This window comes from Melozone crissalis, unplaced genomic scaffold (assembly GCF_028551555.1).
Source record: "Melozone crissalis strain CALT ecotype California unplaced genomic scaffold, PUWL_Pcris_2 ptg000063l_1, whole genome shotgun sequence".
In the NCBI taxonomy this organism is placed as follows: Eukaryota; Metazoa; Chordata; class Aves; order Passeriformes; family Passerellidae; genus Melozone; species Melozone crissalis.
In genome coordinates this window covers 11,542,999-11,566,395 of record NW_026535841.1, presented here as the reverse complement: position 1 = coordinate 11,566,395, position 23,397 = coordinate 11,542,999, and the positions used below count along the sequence as shown (strand labels likewise).

Sequence of the window (23,397 nt, the reverse complement as noted above, 5' to 3'; positions counted from 1 at the left end):
TAAATGCGGAACACAGGAACTGGTTAGAGCAGAGCCAGCAAAGCACTGCATTGCAAAAGAACGTGTCAGGCTGGGGGTGAGGGCCAGAGCTCCTCCAGCTTCCCGTGGAACCCCCTCAGATGTGGATTTAAATGCCTGTGGAAGGCAGGAATGGAGCTGAGGGCACCGAGGCAGTGATAAATAAGAGGGTGGGAGGAAGAACAGAATGGATGTGAACATAATGACAAAGATGGCACTTCAAAATGCAAAAGGGCACTCAGAAATAACAGGAATTTCTGCCAAGGACTGAGAAAACACAGAATCATGGAATCATTAACGTTGGAAAAGCCCTCAGAGACCACTGAGTCCAACTGTTCCCCCAGCACTGCCAAGGCCATCATGTCCCCAAGTGCCACATCTACACAGCTTTTAAATCTCTCCAGGGATGGGGACTCCATCACTGCTCAGGGCAGCCTGTTCCAATGCCTGACAACCTTTTCCATGAAGAAATTTTCCACAATATCCAATCTAAACCTCCCTTTGCACAGCTTGAGGCCGTTCCTTCTGGGTCCCTTGTTCCCTGGGAACAGAGCCTGACCTCCCTGGTTGTCCCCTCCTGTAAGGGAGTTGTGCAGAACCAGAGGGTCCCCCCTGAGCCTCCTTTTGTCCAGGTTGAGTCCTCAGTCCCCCTCATCAGATTTGTGCTCCAAACATTGGGATTTAAGAGAAAAAAGAGGGATGCACATCCCCAGCTGTCAACATCTGTGCCAGGATGCAGCTGAAGGAGGAATTCCTAACCCAGGGCAGTGCCACCAAGTGCCACCACGCGTGGTCCAGGCAGGAGGAGGACACGTGGCCTGAGGATGGGCCCTAAGCAGGGACGGGCTGCTCATCAGAGCAGCAAACTGAGCTATTTTGGGAGGTTGGGGTTTGGCTTTGCTGAACACGACGGAGACGTCGCTGCCTCTGCTCTGCCCTGGCCAGGAGGGAAGTTGTGCTGAATCCTGGGCACTAATTCTGTGTTCCACAGGGCAGAGCTGGAAGTGGAGCTGGGAACTGATGACAGACTGAGGACAACTTAACCACAGGCTTAAGAGAGGAGTTTGAGGGTCACAGGGAAAAGAATGTTGCAAAAAAAGTCTTTTGATCACAAGAATTTGCTGGTTAAGCATTACAGAAAGAGATGAGAAGAATCTCCTCTAGAAGATGGATGTGACTTTTCCATGCAGGACCATGGGCAACAGGAATCCCATTCTTGGAACCAGCTCATTCCTTTGCATCCCTCCAACGTGGGGCTGCAAGGAGTAGTTGGGCTCAGGTGTATTCCCAAATTAAATCTGCAAGGAGGAGTTGGGCTCAGATGCATTCCTGAATTAAATCTGGAAGGAGCAGTTGGGGTCAGATAGTTCCTGAATGAATTCTGCAAGGAGCAGTTGGGCTCAGATAGTTCCTGAATTAATTCTGCAAGGAGCAGCTGGATTCAGATCCTGGTTTAAGTCTCAAGGAGAAGTTTGGCTCAGGTGGTTCCTGGTTTAAATCTGTAAGGAGCAGTTGGATTTAGGTGGTAAAAAAAAAAGCTGAATCCCTGACAGCACAAAAACCAGACTCGATCATAAAAAGGCTTCTAAAATACGATTCTACATGGAAAATTCTGCCAGAATCAGCTCAGATGAGTCAAGCAAACAGCTTGTTTGTTGTGTTTAATGTATACAGAAAGCATCAGGCTGATTACAGACATTAAACACATTCATACACGACACCACCGAGCACCCGCTGTCACCACAACCTTCATCATCCCCAAAGTGCTGGGGTGACAGCACAGCCGAGCAGGGAACTCCAGAAACACTCCAGCAGCTCTTACCTTGTGCAGAGGCAGCACCAGGAAGGCTCCCCCTCCGCTGGCATCCACGATGATGGCCACGAAGCGGGGGTTGACGGCGCAGAAGGAGCTGTCCCAGGTGACGCGGGACACGCGGATGTCGTCGTAGCACTGGTCGTTCTTCACCGCCTGGCCGAAGACGTGCCGGAATTTGCTCTGTCGTACCACCCGCCTCATCGTGTCTGCAAAAGGACAGGGTCAGTTCCAGGCAAGGGGATGGGATGTCCTGCTTGTCCAGGAGATTCCTGGACAAGGATCAACGCTGGATGTTCTCAGCGGCTCCGTGGCCGCGCTTTCGGCACAGACTCGCTCGCGGTTCGTGGGATCGTGGAATGGTTTGGGTTGGGAGAATCTCAGAATGGTTGGGGTGGGAAGGGATGTCTGGAGATCCCCCCCTGCCACAGCAGAGTCACCCAGAGCAGGTGACACGGGAATGCATCCAGGTGGGTTTGGGGTGACTCCACGCCCTCCCTGAGCAGTTCCAGGGCTCGGCCACCCTCCATGGGAAGAGGCTCTTCCTCATGGTGAGGTGGAATTCCACATGGTTTAGTTTATGGCCATTGCTCCTCATCCTGTTGTTGGGCACTGCTGGAAAGAGTCTGGCACCGTCCTCTTGGCACCAAAGACCTTAACATTTATCCCATTGCACCTCCTGCCATGGGTAGGGACACCCTCCACCATCCCAGGTTCTTCCAAACCTGATCCTACCTGGCCTTGGACACCTCCATCTCAAGACCTGCCAAATTCTCAGCCAGCTTTGCCTTTTCCTTCTTTTATTAACTAAAATTTAAGGTTGTTTTGCACCCAGCCCAACCCAACTGCATTTCCAGGGGGCTTTTACAGAATTTGCCAGTTAAGCATTCATCTCCCCACTGTAAATGTGTTTGTTCCCTGACTGCAGTAAAGGAAGTTCCTAATCCCAAAAGCAGTTTTTAGACAAGTCTCCACATATTTTCAGGGATAAATCTAGTCTTGGATTGAACTTGTTTACTTTCAAGTCAGACAGGGTCCAGAAGATGTAAATAAAAATGCAAGCTCTCAAAATCCGGTGTTCCTGTGAAGTGGTTCCACATGTTCCCTAGCTTCCAGTTCTTTCTTCTAACTCCAAAATCACCCTAAAAAAATTTGTTTCCTAGGCAGAAAGGAGTAATGGAAACAAGTTAATGACTCCAATTAACTTGGTGTGTCTGTAGCATTTCTTGAGAAAAATTATTTTCAAGAATGCTGGAGTTAGAATAGAGGGAAAGGGAATTGGTGTGGAAAATTCCAGCACCTGGGAGAAGACACAGGGACAACACTTGGATTAGGGATGCAACCTATGGAGCCCTCACATCTGGGAAGGGCTTTTCCCATCATCCCAGTTATAAAAACCCCTTTCTCCCTCACAGAAGATGGAGCAGAAGAGGAGTTTCCATACCGCATCTTGCTTTTACATATGGGAAAAATATTTCTGTCCCAGTCTCTAGGGATAGCAAAAAAAAAAGGGAAAAAAATAAGCAGAGTCCAGCTCCTATCTCTCCTCCCAGAAGGTCCCCAAGCACATGGAGAGGCTGGGAAACACTGCCCAGTCCCTGGAGCTCCTCACTCCAGTGCAATGTTCCAGAGTGAGAGACTGGGAATGTGGTTCCATCCCAAATCCCTGCTCCCAGGCTGTCTGCTGCAAACGTGATGAAAGCTCCCAGGGCTGTCTGTGACTGCAAAGGCTTTGCAGGGAAGAGCTGAGCGAGTGCTGATGGCTGTTTTGTAGTCTGGGAGGTGAAATAAAAAATTAACCACGACAAAAAGCAGGATAACTGCAGGGAAGCGCTCATCAGAGCCGGGAAATGCCACGGAATGTGTTTGAAGAGGAGGGAAATGTTCCAATTAAGCAAACAGACAGCTCTGCAGTGAAACTCTCCAGTTCTGCAGAGGGAAGGGAGAAGGAGCAGAGCATTTGTTTGGCACCAGAGCCCATTTGGGGACTGGCACTGGTCACTTCCATGGTGGCTCAGCTGCTGGGACAGGGATGTACCAGTGCCAGTGTGCCCAGTGAAGGCAGATTTGGGGTCAGTTTTGTGGTGGGAACACCTGTCCCAGGTGTGGGGTGGAGGCCACTGAACACCTTCATGTTCCATGGGCTCCATGGTCATTCCCAGCCATGGGAAGCAGGTAGGGGTTCCCCACACTACCTCTGCCATACTGATATTTTAAAGATAATTAACAACATTAAAGAAAAAATAGATTTTAAATGCAGAATTTTGGGAAGAGCCGAGGTGTTTAAGATGTCCACAGAAAAGAGCTATATGGAAATTGTTAATGATTTCTCTGCTATTGAAGCTGAACTTGGGCTCCCTCCCTGCTTCCATCAGTTACTGGAATTGTGTAATGAACTTTCTGCCAACTGTTTCCCTCAGAGCACAAATCAAAGGCCTGTTCCAGGCTGGACACGCCCCGGAACACCAGGGAGTGATGGGAAATCACGAACCAGGAGCTGCTCTCCAGCTCCAGCCAGCAGGTGAGAGCCCTACACAAAATCGTGGCATGGTTTGGGTTGGAAGGGACCTCAAAACCCATCCAGTTCCACCCCTGCCATGGGCAGGACACCTTGCACTACTCCTGTCCAACCTGGCCTTGGACACTTCCAGCACGACCCCAGCCTCACCAAATCATGCACACAAAGAAAAGGTGAATTTCAACTCCAAGACGCCCAAATGACAAGAAATGCTGAAGTCTCATGGTTCAGATAAGACACATGATAAAAAATGCAGTTCCACACCCAGCTACTGATTTGTGTCGACTCATTCCCAGCCCTGTCACACAATTCCATCCCCAGGGCTCCTCCCAGAGCTGGGAAGGCTCAGCTGAACCTCTGAGGCCATGGCCAGGTCTGGCATCATCTTCCCACCACTGCAGGTGATCCCAGGCCAACCCCAGGATATTGGGAATGTTCTCCCAAGCCCAGTGTGACACCTCAGCCCTTTCCCACCCCTTCTCATCATCCAGGAGCAGGGAAAAGGCTCCTGCTTTGTGCAGGGTGGATTTCCAGGAGCGTTCACCCCCTGGCAACATTCCCACCCTGCTGTGAATCCAGATTAAAATCAGATTGCTGGGAAGAAGGCAAAGAGAAGGTTTGAACTTGTCGTGCTGAGCCAGCACAGCAAATTGCCCAGAATCACATCCCACAGGGCCAGGGGGTGGGAATGGGGCTGCTCCAGCGCTGGCAGTTCAGGTGGGATGGTTACAAAGGATTATTTGCATCACTTGGATAACTGTATCACTTCTTCACTTGATCAATACCAGAACAGCAGGGAAAAAAAAATTAAATTTCAATAAATAAATTAAATTTCAAATATCTGATGCTGGGGATCTGTCACCCTTTCCACTTTAACAGAAGAGAAACTCTTTACCCCATGGTAAAATCCTACTATTTGATTTCCCTCATTTTCACCCTCTGATGCAAAGGGTGATCATTCGGTTTTCTATAAATTACCTTTTAAAAATGCAGAGAGTTCAGCTGCCTCCAAAAATATCCTTATTTGTTCCAAAGGGATCTGTTGGAACACACCTTCCCTGCCCTCTTCCCCACCTACAGCTCGTCATCCTTAGCAGGAACTCTGTGATCAACACATGGTGAGCAGCCTCCAAGCGCTCATTTCCATAGCAAAGGGAGTGATTCTTGGCGTTGGATCAGAGCCATTTTGATCTGGCAGCTCTCCCAGGAGAAGGAGGGGGGAATGTGCTGCTTGTGGTTGGAAGGAGCAGCACTGTGGCTCTTTCAGCTCACCAGGGAGAGCAGGTGAAAAACCCAAAGCAGGGAGCGAGAGCTGAGCACCCCAAAAAGAGTCCCTAGCCCTGCCACAGAATGTCCCTAAATGGGAAAAGTGTTTTGTTTCCTCTTTGCTTCTCAATCTTTCTCCTCTTCCTCCAAGAAAATCCACAGCTCAGTTTGGTCCCTGTAAATTCTCTCAGCAGAGTCACAGGCAGGAGCTCCAGGCTTGGCCAATTCATGGGATGGTTTGGAAGGAACCTGAAAGGTCCCATCCCATGGGCAGAGACACCTCCCAGCCTGGCCTTGGCCACTGCCAGGGATCCAGGGGCATCACAGCTGCTCTGGGAAACCTGAGCCAGGGCCTCAGCACCTTCATTAGTCAGAAATTTCTTCCCAAAATCCCATCTAAATCTACCCTCTGTTGTCTTAAAGCCATTCCCCCTTGTCCTGTTATTCCATCCTTTATCCAAAATCCCCCTCCAGCTCTCCTGGAGCCCCTTTAGGCACTGGAAGGTGCTCTAAAGTGTCCCTGGAACCTTCTCTTCTCCCCAGCCTGGCCCCAGAGCAGAGGGGCTGCATCCCTCAGAGCAGCTCTGTGACCTCCTCTGGACCTGCTCTAACAGGTCCACATCTTTTTTGTGCCCCTTTTGGGATTATCAAGTGAGACACCAACACCTGAGATGATTCACCCTAAGGAAAGGAAAGGCTGATTCAGCCTCTATCACACTTGCAGAAGGATGACCTGGGTGGTTCAGGGAGCCTTGGGAAGTGATTTTGGAAATACCCAAGTGGGTAAGGAAGTGTATCCATGGCTAATGGGGCTGTGCTGGGGATTTTCTCTTAGGAAGTGGACTTGCAACATGAGCATTAAAAAAAGAAGTTAATTAGATCATTATCTATGCTGTTAAACCTTGGCTAAGGAACTCCCTACCCACTTGCTAGACAGAATATATTTTTGGGGGGGGGGGGGGGGGGGGGTAAAGTGCAAAATTAGAGCATTTAAAACCTCCTGACTGGGAGCTGAAAGGCCTTTAAATTTTACCAGAGTTACAACCCTCAGCAAAATTAAAACAGAAGCTTTGGACACCCTGCAAAGGCCTCCACAATAGAAGTGCTGACAGATCTACGGCTGCTGAGCTCCTGGATCCCGCTCGGCCACACACGGCATCTTGGTGGGGACACAGCAAACCTCTCCTTTATTCCCTCCCTGAGTGAATTCCAGCTGAATTTTACCAAAACTTGGGGTTCATCTGCCCTCTGAAGAGCCCAGCCCTTGTGGCAGCTTTTGAAAGGAGCCTGGCAAGGCTGGATGCTGCTGGCCATGCTCACACAGGGACACTTTTCATCCCACTCCTCTCTGATCTCCCATCACGATGTGTCACAAGAGCTGCCATGAGTTTGCCCATTTTCCTGTTTATAAAGGATTTATCTGTCTCAAGAATCCACCAGATGGATTTCTGTGGCTTCAGAGGGTTTGCAGCCTGCTTATGCAAGAGGAAATGCATCCTGCTAGGGAACACTTACAGGAAAACCCCCCACTATTGGCAAAATCCTGCTCAGCCCATGTGATTGTGATCCCTTCTGGAAAGGGAGGCATTGGAATAAAAGGCCAGTTGAAGTCAGACAGCCAGAGGCTGCTGTTAAGGGGGGGTGAGGAGATACAAATCCAGTGGATAGGGAGAGCAGCATTTATAAAAGGTTGGTGTTTGAGACTAAAAAAGCTCTTACTTAAGTGGAAAAAGTCAAGTTGCAGCTGTTGATGGTGAATCCCCAAAGTCCCAGTCTGAGCCTTGCTGAGGAGATTTGGAATAAAGGTCCAGTCTTAATTGTTAAAAAATGAGAAGCAGGTTAAGAAAAATAAAAATTAAGATGTCAATGGTTTGACTTGATGATCTTACAGGTATTTTCAACCTCAATAATTCCGTGGTTCTATAGGCAGTGCACCAGCAGCAGTTATGAATGGTGTTATGGGATGGAGGGGGTGCTGGGGTCAGCAGGGACAGGGCATGGTCCCACTGGTGAAACTGCAGCCCAGAGGATTCCCAAATACCAACTATGAGGCCTCAGTGGCCTCATCTGCAAACCAGCTCTGAGCATAAAAAAATCTTACAAAAAATCGTACAAAAAAATCTGAGCACAAAAAAATCTTACAAAAAATCTTACAAAAAAAATCTAGGAAGTGTATTACAACCCTAAACCCAAACCAGGCCATGGATGTTCCAAGGTGCCCCTGGCATGGAGAGAACTCCCTCTGGGAGCAGGGCTGAGCCATGTGCAGAGCAGTTTGCCATCATGGAGAGAAGCACCAGAGCAAAGCCCATAAGGAATCTGCCAATTCCCTCCTCAGAGCACTTTGAACATCCTATATAAAAATAAATATAAAAAATAAAGTACAGAGCCACACTGGAAGGGAGGGCAGAGGCTTTCAGGGGGTTTGAGGCCATTTAAACCTCCATGCCCTCGTGCTCCTCACAGCAAGGATGGCTCTGTCCCACCACTGTGGGCCCAAGGGAGCAGGGACTGAGCCAAGAGCTGCACCCACTGAGAAAAAGCACAGAGACCTCCAGGTTATTTCTTAATCCCTCCCTTCTGGCTTTTTTTTTCCACTCCAGAGCCTTGGTTGTGCAAGCTCCAGGGTTCTCAGTGACCCAGGGCCATGCCCAGCCTCAGGGACACATTCGGTCCAGGTGCACACCTATTCCAGGGAAATCCTACCACCACTGTCACCAGCAAGGCTGGAGGAGGAATCAGTACAACAAAATCCCAGAAAGGTTTGGGTTGGGTTGGAAGGGGCATTAAAGCTCACCCTGCCACGAGCAGGGACATCTTCCACCAGCCCAGGTTGCTCCAACCCCATCAAACCTGGCCTGGGACATTTCCAAGGACGGAGCAGCCACAGCTTCTCTGGCCAGCCTGGGCCTCACCACCCTCACAGGGAACAACTTCTCCTAATATCTCCTCTAAACCTTCCCTTGGTTCAGTTTGAACCCATTCCCTGTTGTCCTGTCACTCCATGCTCTTGGAACACTTCATCTCCCCTCTCCAAGAATCCATGGAACCAAAGAACTCAGTGTCGTGATCTGAAGTCTTGCAAGACTCAGGCAAAGAAGGAAGTGGGGGAAGAAATGTCACAAGGCCACAAAAAGTTCAGCTCACCCCACAACTTCACATGAAAGCTCAGCAGAAAAAGGGAACAGCCACGAATGCCTTGATGCAGTTTCTGTGCTTTTAAACACAATTCTGTTCCCTCTGTGGATCCCTTTTCCCATCAATCCATATCCAGTCCATTGCTGACAGAATTGTTGTTTTCAGCTGTTCAGAGTTATTTAAAACAAAGGTGAACACTACTACAGATGGTCACAATTCCAAAACACATCATATTTGTGTGCAGATTATTTTCAGTCTTTGGTTACTTGAGCCTAGGTTGAGCAAGACCCTGCCATCTGATTTCACTTCATTTTAAAGACAAAAAGCTGGAATATGAACTTAATACTGAAATTTCCAGCTGTTCTACCACTGGCAAGATTCTATTTTGGGATGGGAACCTAAACCACAAACTACCAGGGAATTTGATTGTATCTCAACTGGGGAGCCCAGCACATTCAAAAATGTAAAAAAACCCAAACTTTGAATAAACTGAAATTTCTGTTCTGGACCAAGAGCAAGGTGTTGGCTGCAACCTGTGAAACACTTGATACAACTCTGGATTTCAGAGCTGTAACCTGAAATGATCATATGAAAACCTTCAGAATATGAAGAACTCTTGAGTCAGAAGTGCCTGTAGAGCTCAAATCTCCCAGGATCACCAAGGACTCGTTATTTCCTGAGGGTTCACCTGTGTGTGCTCGTCTCACACCTCCCCCTGGGGCTATTTTCACTTCAAGATTTCCAGGGATGTATAATTCATCTTCTTGGGGAATCACCTGCTTGTGGAAGGTGTCCCTACCTGTGGCAGGGAGGTGGAATGAGATGAGCTTGAAGCTCCCTTGCAAGCCAAACCCTTCTGGGATGATCTTACCACTCCCACACTCTGTCACTGTATCTCCACATGCAGCATTACATCATTGACCATAATTTGCAGTGACAAAAGGACGCTGCAGTTAAAGTCATTACCCTGAACTGAGAGCGTTGTCTGGCTTCATTTAATCTGTGTCATCTACCAGAAAGGCAGAGCAATGAATGCACACAAAAATCATTACACAAAATAATTCAGCAGGAGCCACAGAGTGATGGGGAACCAGCAAAGGGAGACACCAGCAGGAATGGGAGTTCTGCTGCACTCCAAACAACCTCTTCTTTTGGGTTTATATCTTTTAGAGCATCCTCTGGCAGCTGGCACCACAGAGGTGCTGGGGGATGTTACCACAGGCTGGACAAAAAAGGGTATTAAAATGAAAAGAGGAGAGCAAAGTGGAGCTAAAAATAAAGGATTAAAACTCAGGACAAAACCTCATAAAGGCAAGGAGCATACAAAATCAGAGAGCAGGGATTGAACATTCCAGGTGCCTCAGTGCGTTCATGGAAGGTGGGGATAGGAGATGAGGCTTTAAGGTCCCTTCTAACCCAAACCATTCTGGGATTCTGTGATCTCTGCATTTCAGCTTCTGCTTTTGCTGCCAGCAGAGACAGCTGCACGGTGGTTGGACACCACAGAAGCTTTTTGCTGGACAAGGAAAGGGAAGCCTCCCACACACTCCCACCTCCAACGCCGCCGTTCCAGCAGCCGACCACAGAAGGTCGTGGCCTTTCACATCATCCCCTGCAAAAATCCTTCCTTTTCTTTTCCACTGGAATAAACACCAGAGAGGCTTCTTTGCACGCTGTATCCCAACCACTGCCAAGAGACAGAGCAACATCCTGAACAACAGCCCTGGGAGCTGCACCAGAAACACCAGAGCAGCCCCAGGGATGCTCCTGACACCCATGGGGAGCAGGGAAGAGCAGGGCTCCACACCATGCTGTGATCCCAAGGGAAACACAAGCAGAAGTGCAAGGCTCTCCCAGGATTCCAGCAGAGGGAATCCAGTGAGAAAATGCTTCTCCCCAGCACTGACCTAGTTCTGTTATCAGAGCTAACAGGGAAGTAGCAATCTGGTCAGAGCTGCTGCCCCAGCCCGCTGGATTCCTCTCTCACCCAAAGGTTACATGCCAACGTTTTCCAGACCATATTCCTGAGATACATTGGAGGCTTTTCTTTTTTTTTGGGCAAAGGTTGGTGGTTATGAACAGAGAAAGAGCTGTTCCCCAGCACAGCTTCATGAAATTCTCACCAAATCACCACCAGATCCCAGCATTCCCAACCAACCAAGTAAGAACCTTTTTCTAACATTAAAGGTGTTGTCCCTTGTCCAAAGTCCCTCTCCAGCTCTCCTGGAACCCCTTCAGGCACTAGAAGGGGCTCTAAGGTTTCCCTGGAGCCTTTTCTTCTCCAGATGAACACCCCCAGTTCTCCCAGACTGGCTCCATGGCAGTCCAATCCCCAAAGAAACAGATAAGTTGTTTTTTATTCCACAATTGCAACATCCCTTGGCCTCCATAGGAAAAAATTCTAAACATTAAAGGTGTTTTTAGAGATAAACAATCTCACAGGTAAAAGGTTGCAGGTCCCAGTTCTCCTAGAGCACTGCACCATCAGGGAACCAGGACCTGCAGAACCCTCTGCTCCAAACACCAAATGAACAAAATTCCTCCCAAATCTGGAATAAGGCAGAAACAACAGATCAGCACAACCAAGGCTCCCAAAGAGCCTGGCCAAGAGTGAGTCAGACTGACCAAGAGAGGAGCAGCGCTCTCCACATGACCTGGCCTGACCACAGCGGCTCCGAGCTCTGCTGGGAGAAGCCAGAGCTGCCTTGGGGAATGGGAGCTGGGAGCAGTAGGATGACCCAGTGCAATGGGTAACACCACATCTCCTGCTGCAACAGCAAACAGGATGGGCTGGAGTCCTGGAGAACATCTCAGGTAGGTTGGAGGTACAGCACAGAGCAGTGTGGTGCATCACACTGGAATTTCCAGTGGACACACTCTGCTCCAAAAAGTGACAATGAGCCTGGCTGCCCCATCCTGAGTGACACTTCTCAACAACACCCACCCAACAGGTGAGGCCCCACACTGAACTGCTTTTAATGCTCTCAAAATAACCCAAACAACAGTGAATTGTCAAAGACAAGACACCATCCTCACACAGGACGTGGGAGGTTTGGGCCGGACAACGCCAACATCTCAGATTTTAATGCAGTACAAACAAGCTGCAAAATGAATCTCAGTGCTCCCAGTTGGAACTGGCATGTGTTTCTCCACATTTCCATTTGCTGTCCTGCCAGCTCTTCTGGCCAAGCAGCCTATAATTCCAAGAGCACCATTGTCATTCCGTCCTGTTTCCGTACCGTGCAATTTAAAATCAGGGCTGGGGGAGGGAGGACGGGGCAGGAGGAGGCTGAAACTCAAACCCAGATAGTTCAATCTGCTCACTGGATTTTAAACCCCTGTCTCATGGTGCCAATTACAGCCCCCCAAACATCTGCTTTAGCAGAGGCTTCCAAGTTCAAACACATTTGTTTTTGTCCTACAGATGTTCTTTGTCACTGACCTGTCGTGGGATGACAATGAGGAGGCACTACCTGGAGCACCTTTCTCACTTCTCTGGGCAGACAAGAAACCAAGAATTAACTTAGGGAAGTGGATTAATCTATTAAGGAGCTTTAATAAACATTCTAGGCTGTCAAGACAGATTTTAGATTCCAACCCATGTCCTTGACACCTCCATGGCCCCACATCCGCGTCTGAGCTCCCCTGACAGGGAGAATCACCCCCACCCCAACACTGGGCAAAGAATGATTCCTTGGGGAGTTCTTGGCCCTTCAGCTGGAGAACTGGTTTCCAGTGAAGAATTCCAGCCTGTGCCTTGATGACCTTTAAGCTTTACTTACCTGCTGCTTTGACAGTCACGTTGCTGCACGTGCAGCCCACACTTGCAGGCCTTTGGGAATCCCTGTGGCATTTCCAGCAGCTCCAGAGGAGCCAAGCCAAAACAACACAATTACACCCAGATAAGCCCAGCTGGTTTTTATGGGAGCTTGCAGAGCACTTAAGAATACCCTGAGTGGAGCAGCAGATGGATGTGGCAAAGCAGGGATACAAAGAACAAAAAGATAACCTTTACCCCCAAAGAAACATCAGGGAGACAAGGGAAGAACAGAGAGATAACCCCAGGGTGGCCTGACCCTAACCAGGGGCACCCACCTTAAAATACCACACACAACAAATTGTTCCAGAAAGGAGCAATTCTCCTGGCAGTGGCCAAGAAAAAGATGCTGGAAGCACAGCACCACTGAGCTAGAAGAGTTTTGTGCCCACCCTTCAGGCTGTGCTAAAGCAGAATATATTGCAGAGGAATGTCTGGCAACTTGTGTTTGCCTAAGTTGGCTCAGGATTCTCTCCTGCCTTGCAAATTGATCTCTCAGAAGATCCAAAAATTCAAATAAACTTAAAAAAGTATCACTGAAAACTTTAAAAAAAAAAAAAAGCAATACACCTCCTGTTGTGAATGAGACAGCTTTGGGCCTCCAAGATATGGTATAATTATATAAGTACTGCAAAAGGTAATTAAGTAAGAAATTAAAAGTGTAACAATTGTAATTTATCCACATGTACACACCCCACTATGTGTGCTGGGGCAAATACCTGAAGCATGTGTAAAACAACAACTCCACTGAGTAGTACATGCTACAAGTAGTACATGCTACAAGTATTCCCAGCCTAGGACCTGCCAGACCCTGAGTAAAATGTGTCACCCCACATTCCCAGCTTGGAAGGAAGGATCCCAATCTGTTTCACACAGGTACGATGGAAAATGCCAAGGAAATGCCAAGCAGACACCCTGAGTCAGCTGGGGAATGCAGATTCCAGCAGGAAGCAACAAACCATGAGGGATTTTTAAGTATTTAAAGTGAAAAGGGGAGAAAAAAAAAAGCAATTCCAGGAGGTAATTCCAGCCCTGAGCAGGTGCCTGAGCATTGAGGCTTTGCTGATGACAATCTTCCCTATCAAGCCATCATCTGCCCAGCATGGCCAGTTTGCCCAGTTCCCAAGGGACACCCTGCTTCCCAAGGACTGAATTTGTTGCTGCCTGCTAATCCCTGGAGCTGCTAATTACACCCATTATCAGTTTGTCCAGCATCCAGGTCTGGCACGCTGTAAAATGTCAAGTGCCCATCAGGTTTACAGACTGGTTTGGGTTAGCAGGGACCTCAAAGCCCAACCCATTCCAGCTGCTGCCATGCAGGGACACCTTCCATGCTCCCAGGTTGCTCCAAATCCCATCCAACCTGGCCCTGGACACTTCCAGGGATGGGGCTGCTCTGGGCACCCCGTGCCAGGGCCCTGCCACCCTCACAGGCAAGAATTTCTTCCTTAAATCGAAATCAAATTCCCCCTTTTTCAGTTTGAGTCCATTGCTCCTTGTTCTGCCACAACAGTTCCTGATGAAGGAATGCTTAGGAAAGGGATGATGGAGAATGTGCTGCTTTAACGCTGCAGATTTTGTGTTTATTTGGGAGAAACAATGGATTTTCAAGGACTCAGGAACACAGTCTCCATGGCAACTCTATGCAGAACCAGGGGGAGGGAGGGGAAGTTCCCTTATTTCCAAATACTCAGAACTGAGTGATTTCAACTCCATTTTCCAGGGATTACTTAAACCAGCAGCTGCAGGTGCAAAGCACTGCCCAGGTTCATACAGGGATGCAAACAAGGAATAGTTTCAGGCACACCATTCCCATGGAGTTTTATTTTTTCTGCTAAAAAGGCAGAAATGTGCCTTAATGTTCAGCTCAGAAGAATTATTACCTATGTGCTTGTTCCTGCATAGATGGCAGCCAAAATGTGGAAAACCACAGGGAAACCCTGGTTCTTCCTAAGGGGAACATTTGGCCTCAAGCACAGCTCAGCAACACCCCAAGGAGAGCTGTGAGCTCATCTCAGCATCAGGCTGAGCTTTAATCACTTTAAGTCACATCCCACCACTGGTTTATTTCCATTGCTCTTTCAAATTCAATTATTAAAGAAGGAAAACAAGACAAACCTAATTATGCTGGGCTGAGAGGCCCAGCTCAATGTCAGAGTCACTGCAACTTCTCTCACCAAAATCCAGACCTCAGACGTCACCACAGGCTCAGCAAAAAGCAGATTAGAGATCATTATTGTTATCACCAACAGAGCCAGGGGTGTTGAAGAAGCAAAGTGGTCGTGCTGAAGAAATTGTCCTTTCCCTAGTGCAGTGATTCTGCCTTGGTTCTCTCTCTAAATCATCAGCACAGAGGAGAAATTGTCCAAAAGGCCACAATTTGTCACTTTCAGACCAAGGAGATCTCTTCTATCCACCACGGGAACATCAGAAACCTTCAAAACCCACAGGTGTTTCCCAGCAGATGCCATTTTCAATATTTCTCTCTCAATTTCCTGACCTACAGAGCGGGATTTTAAAGTTTTCAGGATGTTCCATCACAAAATCCTCTTCCATTTGAGGAGCACTTTGTGACTCCTTAGGAAGGTGTTTTCTCCAAGGGATCCCTCCTGTCTTATTGGCATCAGGAATTTCATGGGAGGGGAATAAAGTCAAATTATCAACTTGCCACACCAACAGCCACCTTCTACTTTTCCTGCATCATTACCTCCAGCCATTAATCCTGATTGGATTTATATTCCCTACACAAGCCCGTGAACACAACTAATGGCTGGTGATACAACTAATGGCTGGGATATTCCATTAGGATCCTCTCCAGACAATTTGTTCCTCCAAGGACAAGCCCTGCAAAGCTGCCAGTGGAACCTGGGAGCAGCTGAGCAGTTCTGTGTCACGCTGGTATTTCACATGCCTGTGTGTGGTTTGAGATGAGAAAAGCCACAAAAAGTCATGTACTGAACAATTATAACCTCAAAAAGAAACAAATAATCCAATGTTTTTTTTTTTTTTGCAGAGTTACTCACAGGAGGAAAAGCAGAACAAAGCAATCCCATTAACAGATAAAAAGAAAAGGCCCAGTAAACAATTCCCAACCATACTGGTGGAGCCAACACATCCAGAAAAATGAACTTTCACTGCTGCTTTCCTGAGTCACTCAGCTGAGCCCAAAACCTTTTTGGGCTTCATTTTAACTTGGTGTTCACCACCACCAGCAACTGTGCAGAATGTGACAAAAACTCAGCAGTTCCCATCTTGTCAGCCACGAGCCGCCAGCAGCCTGACTCCTCACACATGGCTCCAAAACGAAGCTCTAAGCAGTTTCTAACCACACAAATTTCAGGGTTACCCACCAGAATATGCCAGCCCAAAAATATTAAATGGGGGAGACTACAGGGAGCAAGCTAGGGGAGAGCACAGACATTTAATTCTTGTTCCTATGCCCTGCAAAGGCTTAAACTGGGGCACTTCAAATCCTCAGTGAGTTTCTGTTCCAACACATCCTCGGAGAAGGGCTGAGATTATCGCAAAAACCTCAGTAAAACAAAAATCAAAACAAACAAAGCCAGACTTAAAAAGTCAAGTGAAAATGTGCCTGTGAGCTTGCCCAAGAGGACATTCCTGGCCCTGGGAGTGGTGCACTGATGACCTCACCGAGCTGCAAACTCAGGCCAGGAAGTGTTTTGCTCGTGTCTTCAGAATAGGAAGCTGGCATCCCAGGGATAATTCTCAGAATTGATCACCAAGTGAAACCCAGGAGCATAAATCCCTTCCCCATCACAACACAAGGTTTTGGTTTAATGAGCCATTTAATCAAATGTTGGACGTGGCCACTACGGTGTCAGCGAGGGCAGAGCCCGGCACCCTGTGCTGCATCACCCAGGGAAAAGCTGATATTTCCCCCTTCTGCACATTCCTCCTCATTGCCATTAAACTGAATCCCTGCCTCTCGCTTGGAGTGAATCCCAGAAGTGACAGATGCAATAAGCATGAAGATTTCACTTGAAAAAATCCAATGATGTTTGAAAAGACAGCTCAGGAGAAGACAGAGCAATGCCAACAGAGAGCACAAATGCTGATTAAAGCAATCTGGATAAAAGGCTACAAGTGACCATTGAAAAATTACTATTATGAAGTGCTGCACTGAAACAAACACCAAGCAAATGCTGCCTGACATGTCCCCATGTGTGTCAGGTCTTACTGGGGCTACCAAAAACACAAAAAACCACATATACCCAAAATAAACAAGCATTGCCACAAAAGTATTTGATCTTCTACCTCTGTGTACACAGTCCTTAGCAAACACCACTATTAGCTGCAATAAAACCTTCCTGCAAGCACACAGCCATCTGGATTTTTCCCCCCACTCCTTGAGCAGAAAAGATGATTCAATGCTGGTTATTCAAATGAAAAATGGAATAAACCCTCTCCTGCCTCCCGCACACGGCACCCGCTGCTTTCCCCACATCCAAACCCGCTGCTCCCAGGACGTGCTGTGCCAGTTCACACCATCTTCCCACACTCCAGAGCTTCCCTCGTGCGTGCCACGGAGGGAGAGGATGGCACCAGGTAATTTGGGAACAGCCTGGCCTAAAATTAAAACAAAATCAGGAAATTCAGCAGCGAAATGAAAAATCAGCCGCAGCCTGGTGCGTTCAGAACATCCCTCTCTGATTTTGCCATCGTCCTTGGTCTTGCTCCAGTAATCCCCACGCACATCTGCACGAACAGACGTGCTCAGACCAACTCCAGCTGCTAAAAAAAAACCCCAACCCTAACGCATCTCACTTATCTTCAACAATAAAACTGCTTCCATCGGGCTCACTTTTGTTTCCTGGCACCTTTCGCTGCCTTTTTTTTTATTTTCTGCTTTTTTCAGACCTGCCTCCTGTGCAATCAGTCAGTTAAGGCATCAGAATGTCCTACAGCTGAAGCTCTCTCTGTGTCAGACACCTGCCCATGTGTCCAAGATCTTCCCTCGTGCTGTTAATGGAATCAGTGGGAATTTCATAAAGCACAGGTATGGACCAGCATTTAAATTCCAGCCTTTGGCACATCACTGTTAAACAACGTGGCTTCCTGCATAGGAAAACAAAGCCCAGGGATATCTGCCCGCAGCAAAGGGATGGGATGAGATGGTCCTTAAGGTTTTTCCAACCCAAACCATTCTGGGATCCCCTGGTGATTCAATGACATGTCACACAGCCCAGGAGGAGCCCACACATCTGCACAGCCTCCAAAGAGCCCCTAATAACAGCGTGACAAGGACCTGCTCTACAGGAGCCTCCGAAAAATAACCCCAAACTAAATCCCCATCAGGGGATTCTTTTGTCCTCTGCCATGGAGCACGGCGGGGACGGACGCTCCGGGGGCGGCACACGCCGGTGGCACCGAGCGGCTGCTGCATCGCCGGGCGCAAAAAATGGGGAGGAAAAAAAAGAAAAAAGGGAAAACGTGCCAAACAAAAGCCCCCCAGCGCTGTCCCCGCCGCGGCATCAGGTGCGCGGCGGGAGCGCCCGGCGCCGCCGCCCCGCCCCAGGCTTGCCCTGCCCGGCGGCCCCGGCCGGATGCGGATGCGGCGGCGACCCCGCGCCGCTGCCTAATAAGGAGGGAGCGGGGAGCGGCCGGGGCCGAGGCGGTGCGGGGAGGGCGCTGCCGCCGCGGGCCCCGCGCTGACAGCGGCCGCCGCCTCACGGAGGGCTCGGCGGCCCCGCGCGGGAAGGGCCCGCCCGGCCGGACCCCCGCCCTGCCCGGCTCCCTCCCGCGGGCGCCGCGCCGCCCGCCCTGCCGCAGCTCCGCTGGCCGGTGCTGCCCAGTTCTCTCCGCTCTCCCTCACCGCCCCCGAGCCGCACCGCGATCCCGAGCCGCCTCCCGCGTCCGCTCCTCAGCCCGGCGGAGCCGCCGCCTCCGCCTCCTCCTCCGCCCGCCGCCGCCGCCGCCCGACTGAGCGCCGCGGGGCGGGGCGGGGCAGAGGGGCCGCGGGTTCCGCCCCCCCAGTGACCACGCCCAGAAAGGACCACGCCCCTTCAGTCTGGCCCCGCCCGCTCCAGCCGCCCTCGGTGGGGGCGGGTCAAAGTAGTGAGTGACGGGTCAACCAGCCAATTGCCGTGCTGCTCTCGCCACCACGCGCGGTCGCGCGCTCTCAGGCCCCGCCCCGCCGCCCCTCAGCGGCGAGTGGGGGCGGGAGGTCCTGAGGGACCTGAGGGGTCGATCGTGTCCGCCGTGGGGACCGGCCATGCCTTCCCCGTGAACCAGTCCTCTCCGCTCCGAGGGACCGGTCATGTCATCCCTGGGGATCAATCATCTCATCCCTGAGGGATCGGCCGTGTCTGCCCTGAGGGATCCATCATGTCATCCCTGAGGGACCGATTGTGTCCTCCCTGAGGGAACAGTCATGTCCTCTCTGAGGGAACGGTTATGTCCTCCCTGAGGGACCGATCATGACATCCCTGCGGGATTGGTCACGTCCTCCACTGATCGTGTCCTCCCTGAGGGAATGGTCATGTCCTCCCTGAGGGACAGATCTTGTTCTCCCTGAGGGGACTGATCGTGTCGTCCCTGAAGAATCGGCCCCGTCCGCCCTGAGGGGTGAGATGAGCCTGCTGTCCTCAGAGGCAACGCTGAGGAGAACCAGGAGCTCCACAAGAAAACAACCGCGTCACCTCACGCTGTCACACCAAATCACGGTGGCTGTGGTGAAAAAAGGACAGTGACAAAAGCTCCTGCTAAAGATTGCAGAGCTCGACTCCAGCTAAGAACCACACTCCAACGAGACACCATGGCAGAGCTTTGAGACCAGAGGTTCTCCCCATTGCACTGTGGCAATTTGGGGATGCTGCGCTTCAAGGTGTAAGGTTTGTATCTGTGTGTATCTGTCGCGACAGGTCGGACAAGCACTTTACACACACACCTGGCTGCACACAGGTGACACCGCCACCCTCGGGGCTATCGCGGCCTCAGGGAGCCCGAGGGGCGGGTGAGAACACCCGAGCGGAGCCCACAGCCCTCAGTGTTACCATACATGGCCAAAACCAAAACTCCTCGAGCTTCCTCATCGGCTTGGGCCGACGTTTGCACGTTCATTTGCATGTGGTTTGATGCTTAAGGGGTGGGGTGATGTTTTAGGGGAGCATCACCCTGCTAATTTCTCTTCTAATCCTTCAGAATTTGGGGGAATATGTGTCGTGATGAGCTGAGCTGAGAGCCCTGCTCTTCCCCCATGGAGCAGTGACAGGACCATGAGTTACCCCCTGTGAGTGATAGCTGGTGTTAAAACCCCCAGATACATTTGTCCTGGTCTGACTGTCACAGCTGATGGAAACATCAGTAGCTACAGATTAAACAAATGTTATCCTGCATTTATTAACCTTTGACACCAAATGTAACCGCTGATCCACAAGCAGGAAAGCCTCTCTCACCTACTGAGCAACACCTTGATAAAAAAATTACACAAACAGAGATTGGAGTGGCAAGGCTGCACCCTTGCCCATGACAACAATTGCCCTGAAATTAATCAACAGCTTCTTTCTGAAAACCAGCCCAGCACAATTACACCACTCTGCTCCCTCAAACAATCCCTTTAAAGCTAAAGGAGAAGAAAACGAAAGCAGCTTTGGAGCAGAGCTGAAGGTAACCCAGAGTTTAGGGAGTTTAGGTTGTGATTCACATTTTCCACGTACGTACATGGTGCGTTGAAGGTCACAGAATGAGTCAGTGATAGAGCTGAGAGTCCTGCTTGCCCATCCTTAATTTATTAGGAGTCTCAGAACTGGGTGAGGGAATTAAATTTTATAAATCTGATATTTAAATTATGTGCCAAGTGATGCTTTAGCCTGGGCTGGAAAGCAGGAATGAAGGCAGCAGCACCCAGCACTGCCCACCAGCTTAGAAGGGGAACCAAAGAAGATTTTTGGCCTCCAACTGGAAAGAAAGTAACACACAGAGGGCACAAAAGTGAAATTTGTCCTGAGAAATCTGATTGAAGCCTAATCCTCTCAAGAGCTGCCTTGGGAAGGGTGGATCCTGCAGAGATGAAAATTCCTAGCTCGACAGAGTGCTGGAAGATGCTAAAGATGGACTCAGGTGGAAATAAAACCTGTGGAATTTTTACCACAGCTTCCTAAAACAGCTGGATGGAAACACTCCAAAGAACACCCAGATCCTGTCTGGGATTAATGAGCTGTTTAGATCACAAAGTGATGAAGAAATTACAGGAATTTTAGGCTGAATTCTCCAACAAACAGAAGAAACAGCTCAGGTTTTACATGTGCTCTTTGGTTCTGCTGTAACCACTAATTTTCATCACTTCAGATGAGTAAAGCCACCCTAACAAACAATTTAAATGTTATCCACAGTGCTGCAACTGAAACAACTTGTCAAAATATGCCACAAATTCTAATTTTTCTATAGAAAAAACACCAAACCCTTTCAGCTACGAGGAGAAACACACCAAAATTTACCCCATTTTTCCAGCACCTGCTTAGCACATATTGCAGAAATTCAGGATTTATTAAAAAAATTCACTTTTAGCCATCCCACATATTTCCCCCTCAGCTACATCACTGCAGGATTGCTGCAAACTATCTCACAGCCTTTATAGGGAAACAGCACCGTGGCTACAGACTCCACCTCTGAAACTTATGTCAGCTGCTAAATTTAGCCTCCTGCAAATATGCATCAGTTCCATCCCTGCAATAAATCCCCCTGCTTTGCTCCTGGGGTGAGCCTGGTGTGCTTCCCAAGGCCCACATCAGGTGTGTCCCTCAGCCCTCCCCACCAAGGCCGTGTTTGTAGTTGGAAGAGGAAAAGAAACACCTGAGGCACCTTTTTCAAAGGAGGAATTTCAATTAATTTCTTCAGTTTGGTGTCTGTAAGCCATCCCAAAGGGGTGACAAACCCCATTTTTTTGGAACCAGTGAGGTCACTGGAGGGATGAATTTGTCTCAAACATTTCGTTTTGCTGAAATCCTCATTGCTAAATATATTCTGAATGGAGGGAAATGGCTTAGGGAGGGCTTAGAGAGATCAGCAATTTAAAGTCCTGATATTTTGCAGCTTAACTTTTAAATCAAGCAAAATATGCCAGACAGGAGAGTCCTGAACCCTGGTTTTGCACATATCCACTTTATACAGCTTTTCAAGGACTTTTATGTCCTTATTTATATATTTACTTCTGAAGCCTTTTGGTTTATTATTATTATTATTATAATTACTTTATAATAATATTTATTTACCAGGGAGTACTAGGTTCTCCTAAACAAAATTTGGATATTTTTATATTTCTTCTTCTATGGCTTCCACAATTTAGGGATCCCATCAAGGCCAGGCCCAGCAGCATTGGGAAGAGCTGCTCCTGCTGAAATCAGGAATGTCATCTTACCTTTCACTGAACATTTTTGGGATTTAGTGATTTTTAGTGCAGGGAAACATTCCCTGGCAATAGCAGGGGGTTGGAATAAGATGGTCTTTTTAGTCCCTTCCAACCCAAACCATTCTGGGAATCTCTGAACTGATTGCAGTGACCAATTCTCCCCACTCCACTTTCCCTGAGGGGAATTAGATTTACTCTCAGCATTAATTTCCTTTCTCTGCCTTGATTCCTCCATGTCTGTGGGCACAGAGCAAGTGCCAGGGGCACTTTATGAAACCACTCCCAATCCTGGTTTTTAGGAGACATTTCCATGATCATCAACTGTTGAGCAGCTGCCAAGATGAAATTGTCCTCAGAGTCACCACGAAAAGGGCTCTGGATAATGGAAAATGGATTCTGTGTCTGGCTGGGAGGATGTGCTGTGCCCAGGGAAGTGTTCCCCAGCTCCTGCAGGAGGTTTGGCTGGAGAGACGGAGCAGAATCCCTTTGGACTGGCCTTATTCAATCCTTGGCCAGAAAGGGGAGCTGTAGAATTAGGGAATGAAGATAAGGAGAGCAAAATGTTCCATCAGATGCTTTGGAACAACAGCCAGGAAGGGAGAAGTGTCTGAGTGTGGCAACAAGGAAAGAGGAAATCATGGATTGAAGGGCAGCGTTGGGAGCCACCACCTTTAGTGCCAGCTCTGTGTGACGTGGAACCATCACTGTGCCAGACCCCAGGACTGGGGTCATTCACAACCCCCTCCCCAAAGGGCAATAAAATAAAAATAAAATGAATCAGGCCCCATGCTGACATTGCTCCTGAGCCACTGGAAAGGCTGGAGGAGGCTGGAGATGGATCAGGAATGAGTGAACATTAGGCCAGGATGTGCATTAATAATTAATGTTATTGTTATTAATGATTTACAATAGATTTCATCCAGCACATCTATTACTGCATCCCCCCACTCTCACACCCTTGTGCAGCAATATCAGTGTCAGACACATCCCTCCCAACTCAGCTGGAAAAAAGGCATCAAAAATGAGCTTTTACAGCAAAAAGAAACCTCTAATTTCAAGCTAATCTATTTCCTCATGTATTTTTTCTCCATCATTAGACAGGATTGTGAAATATATTTTCATTTCTCTTCTATTTCTGCAGTGAAAAGGAGGCAGGTCCCAATACCTAATTAAAATGTTGGGCCACCAAATAAACCCAAAGCAATTGCTTGCAACAGATGGGATTTCCTTTGCTGCTGTCTCGGGATGATTAACGAGGAGGAGAGAGACAAGAAAGCAGAACTGAAAAAAAAAATTAAAAAAAAAGAAAAGAAAAGGAAAAAAGCAAGCTGTATTTTATTTACAACATGAATATGCTGGGATTGACAATTCCTATCATCCTGAACAGCAGGAAAAAATCAGGGAAGAAGCCAGGGCTGGGTGTTGGGTTCCTGGGCACTGATCACAGAGCCTCACTATTC

General features: G+C 48.7%; 1 protein-coding gene across 1 annotated transcript in view; it reads right to left on the bottom strand.

Moving 5' to 3' along the window:
* The window catches only part of CORO1C (coronin 1C), a 38,881-nt gene extending 20,388 nt beyond the window's left edge, over nt 1–18,493 (bottom strand). The window contains exons 1-2 of the mRNA XM_054288521.1: nt 18,420–18,493; nt 1,841–2,040 (exon numbers count right to left, since the gene is read on the bottom strand). Coding sequence (XP_054144496.1) covers nt 1,841–2,035 — 195 coding nt within the window. The 5' untranslated portion in view covers nt 2,036–2,040; nt 18,420–18,493. The remainder of the gene's footprint in view (nt 1–1,840; nt 2,041–18,419) is intronic.
* Between the last annotated feature and the right edge of the window lie 4,904 nt (nt 18,494–23,397).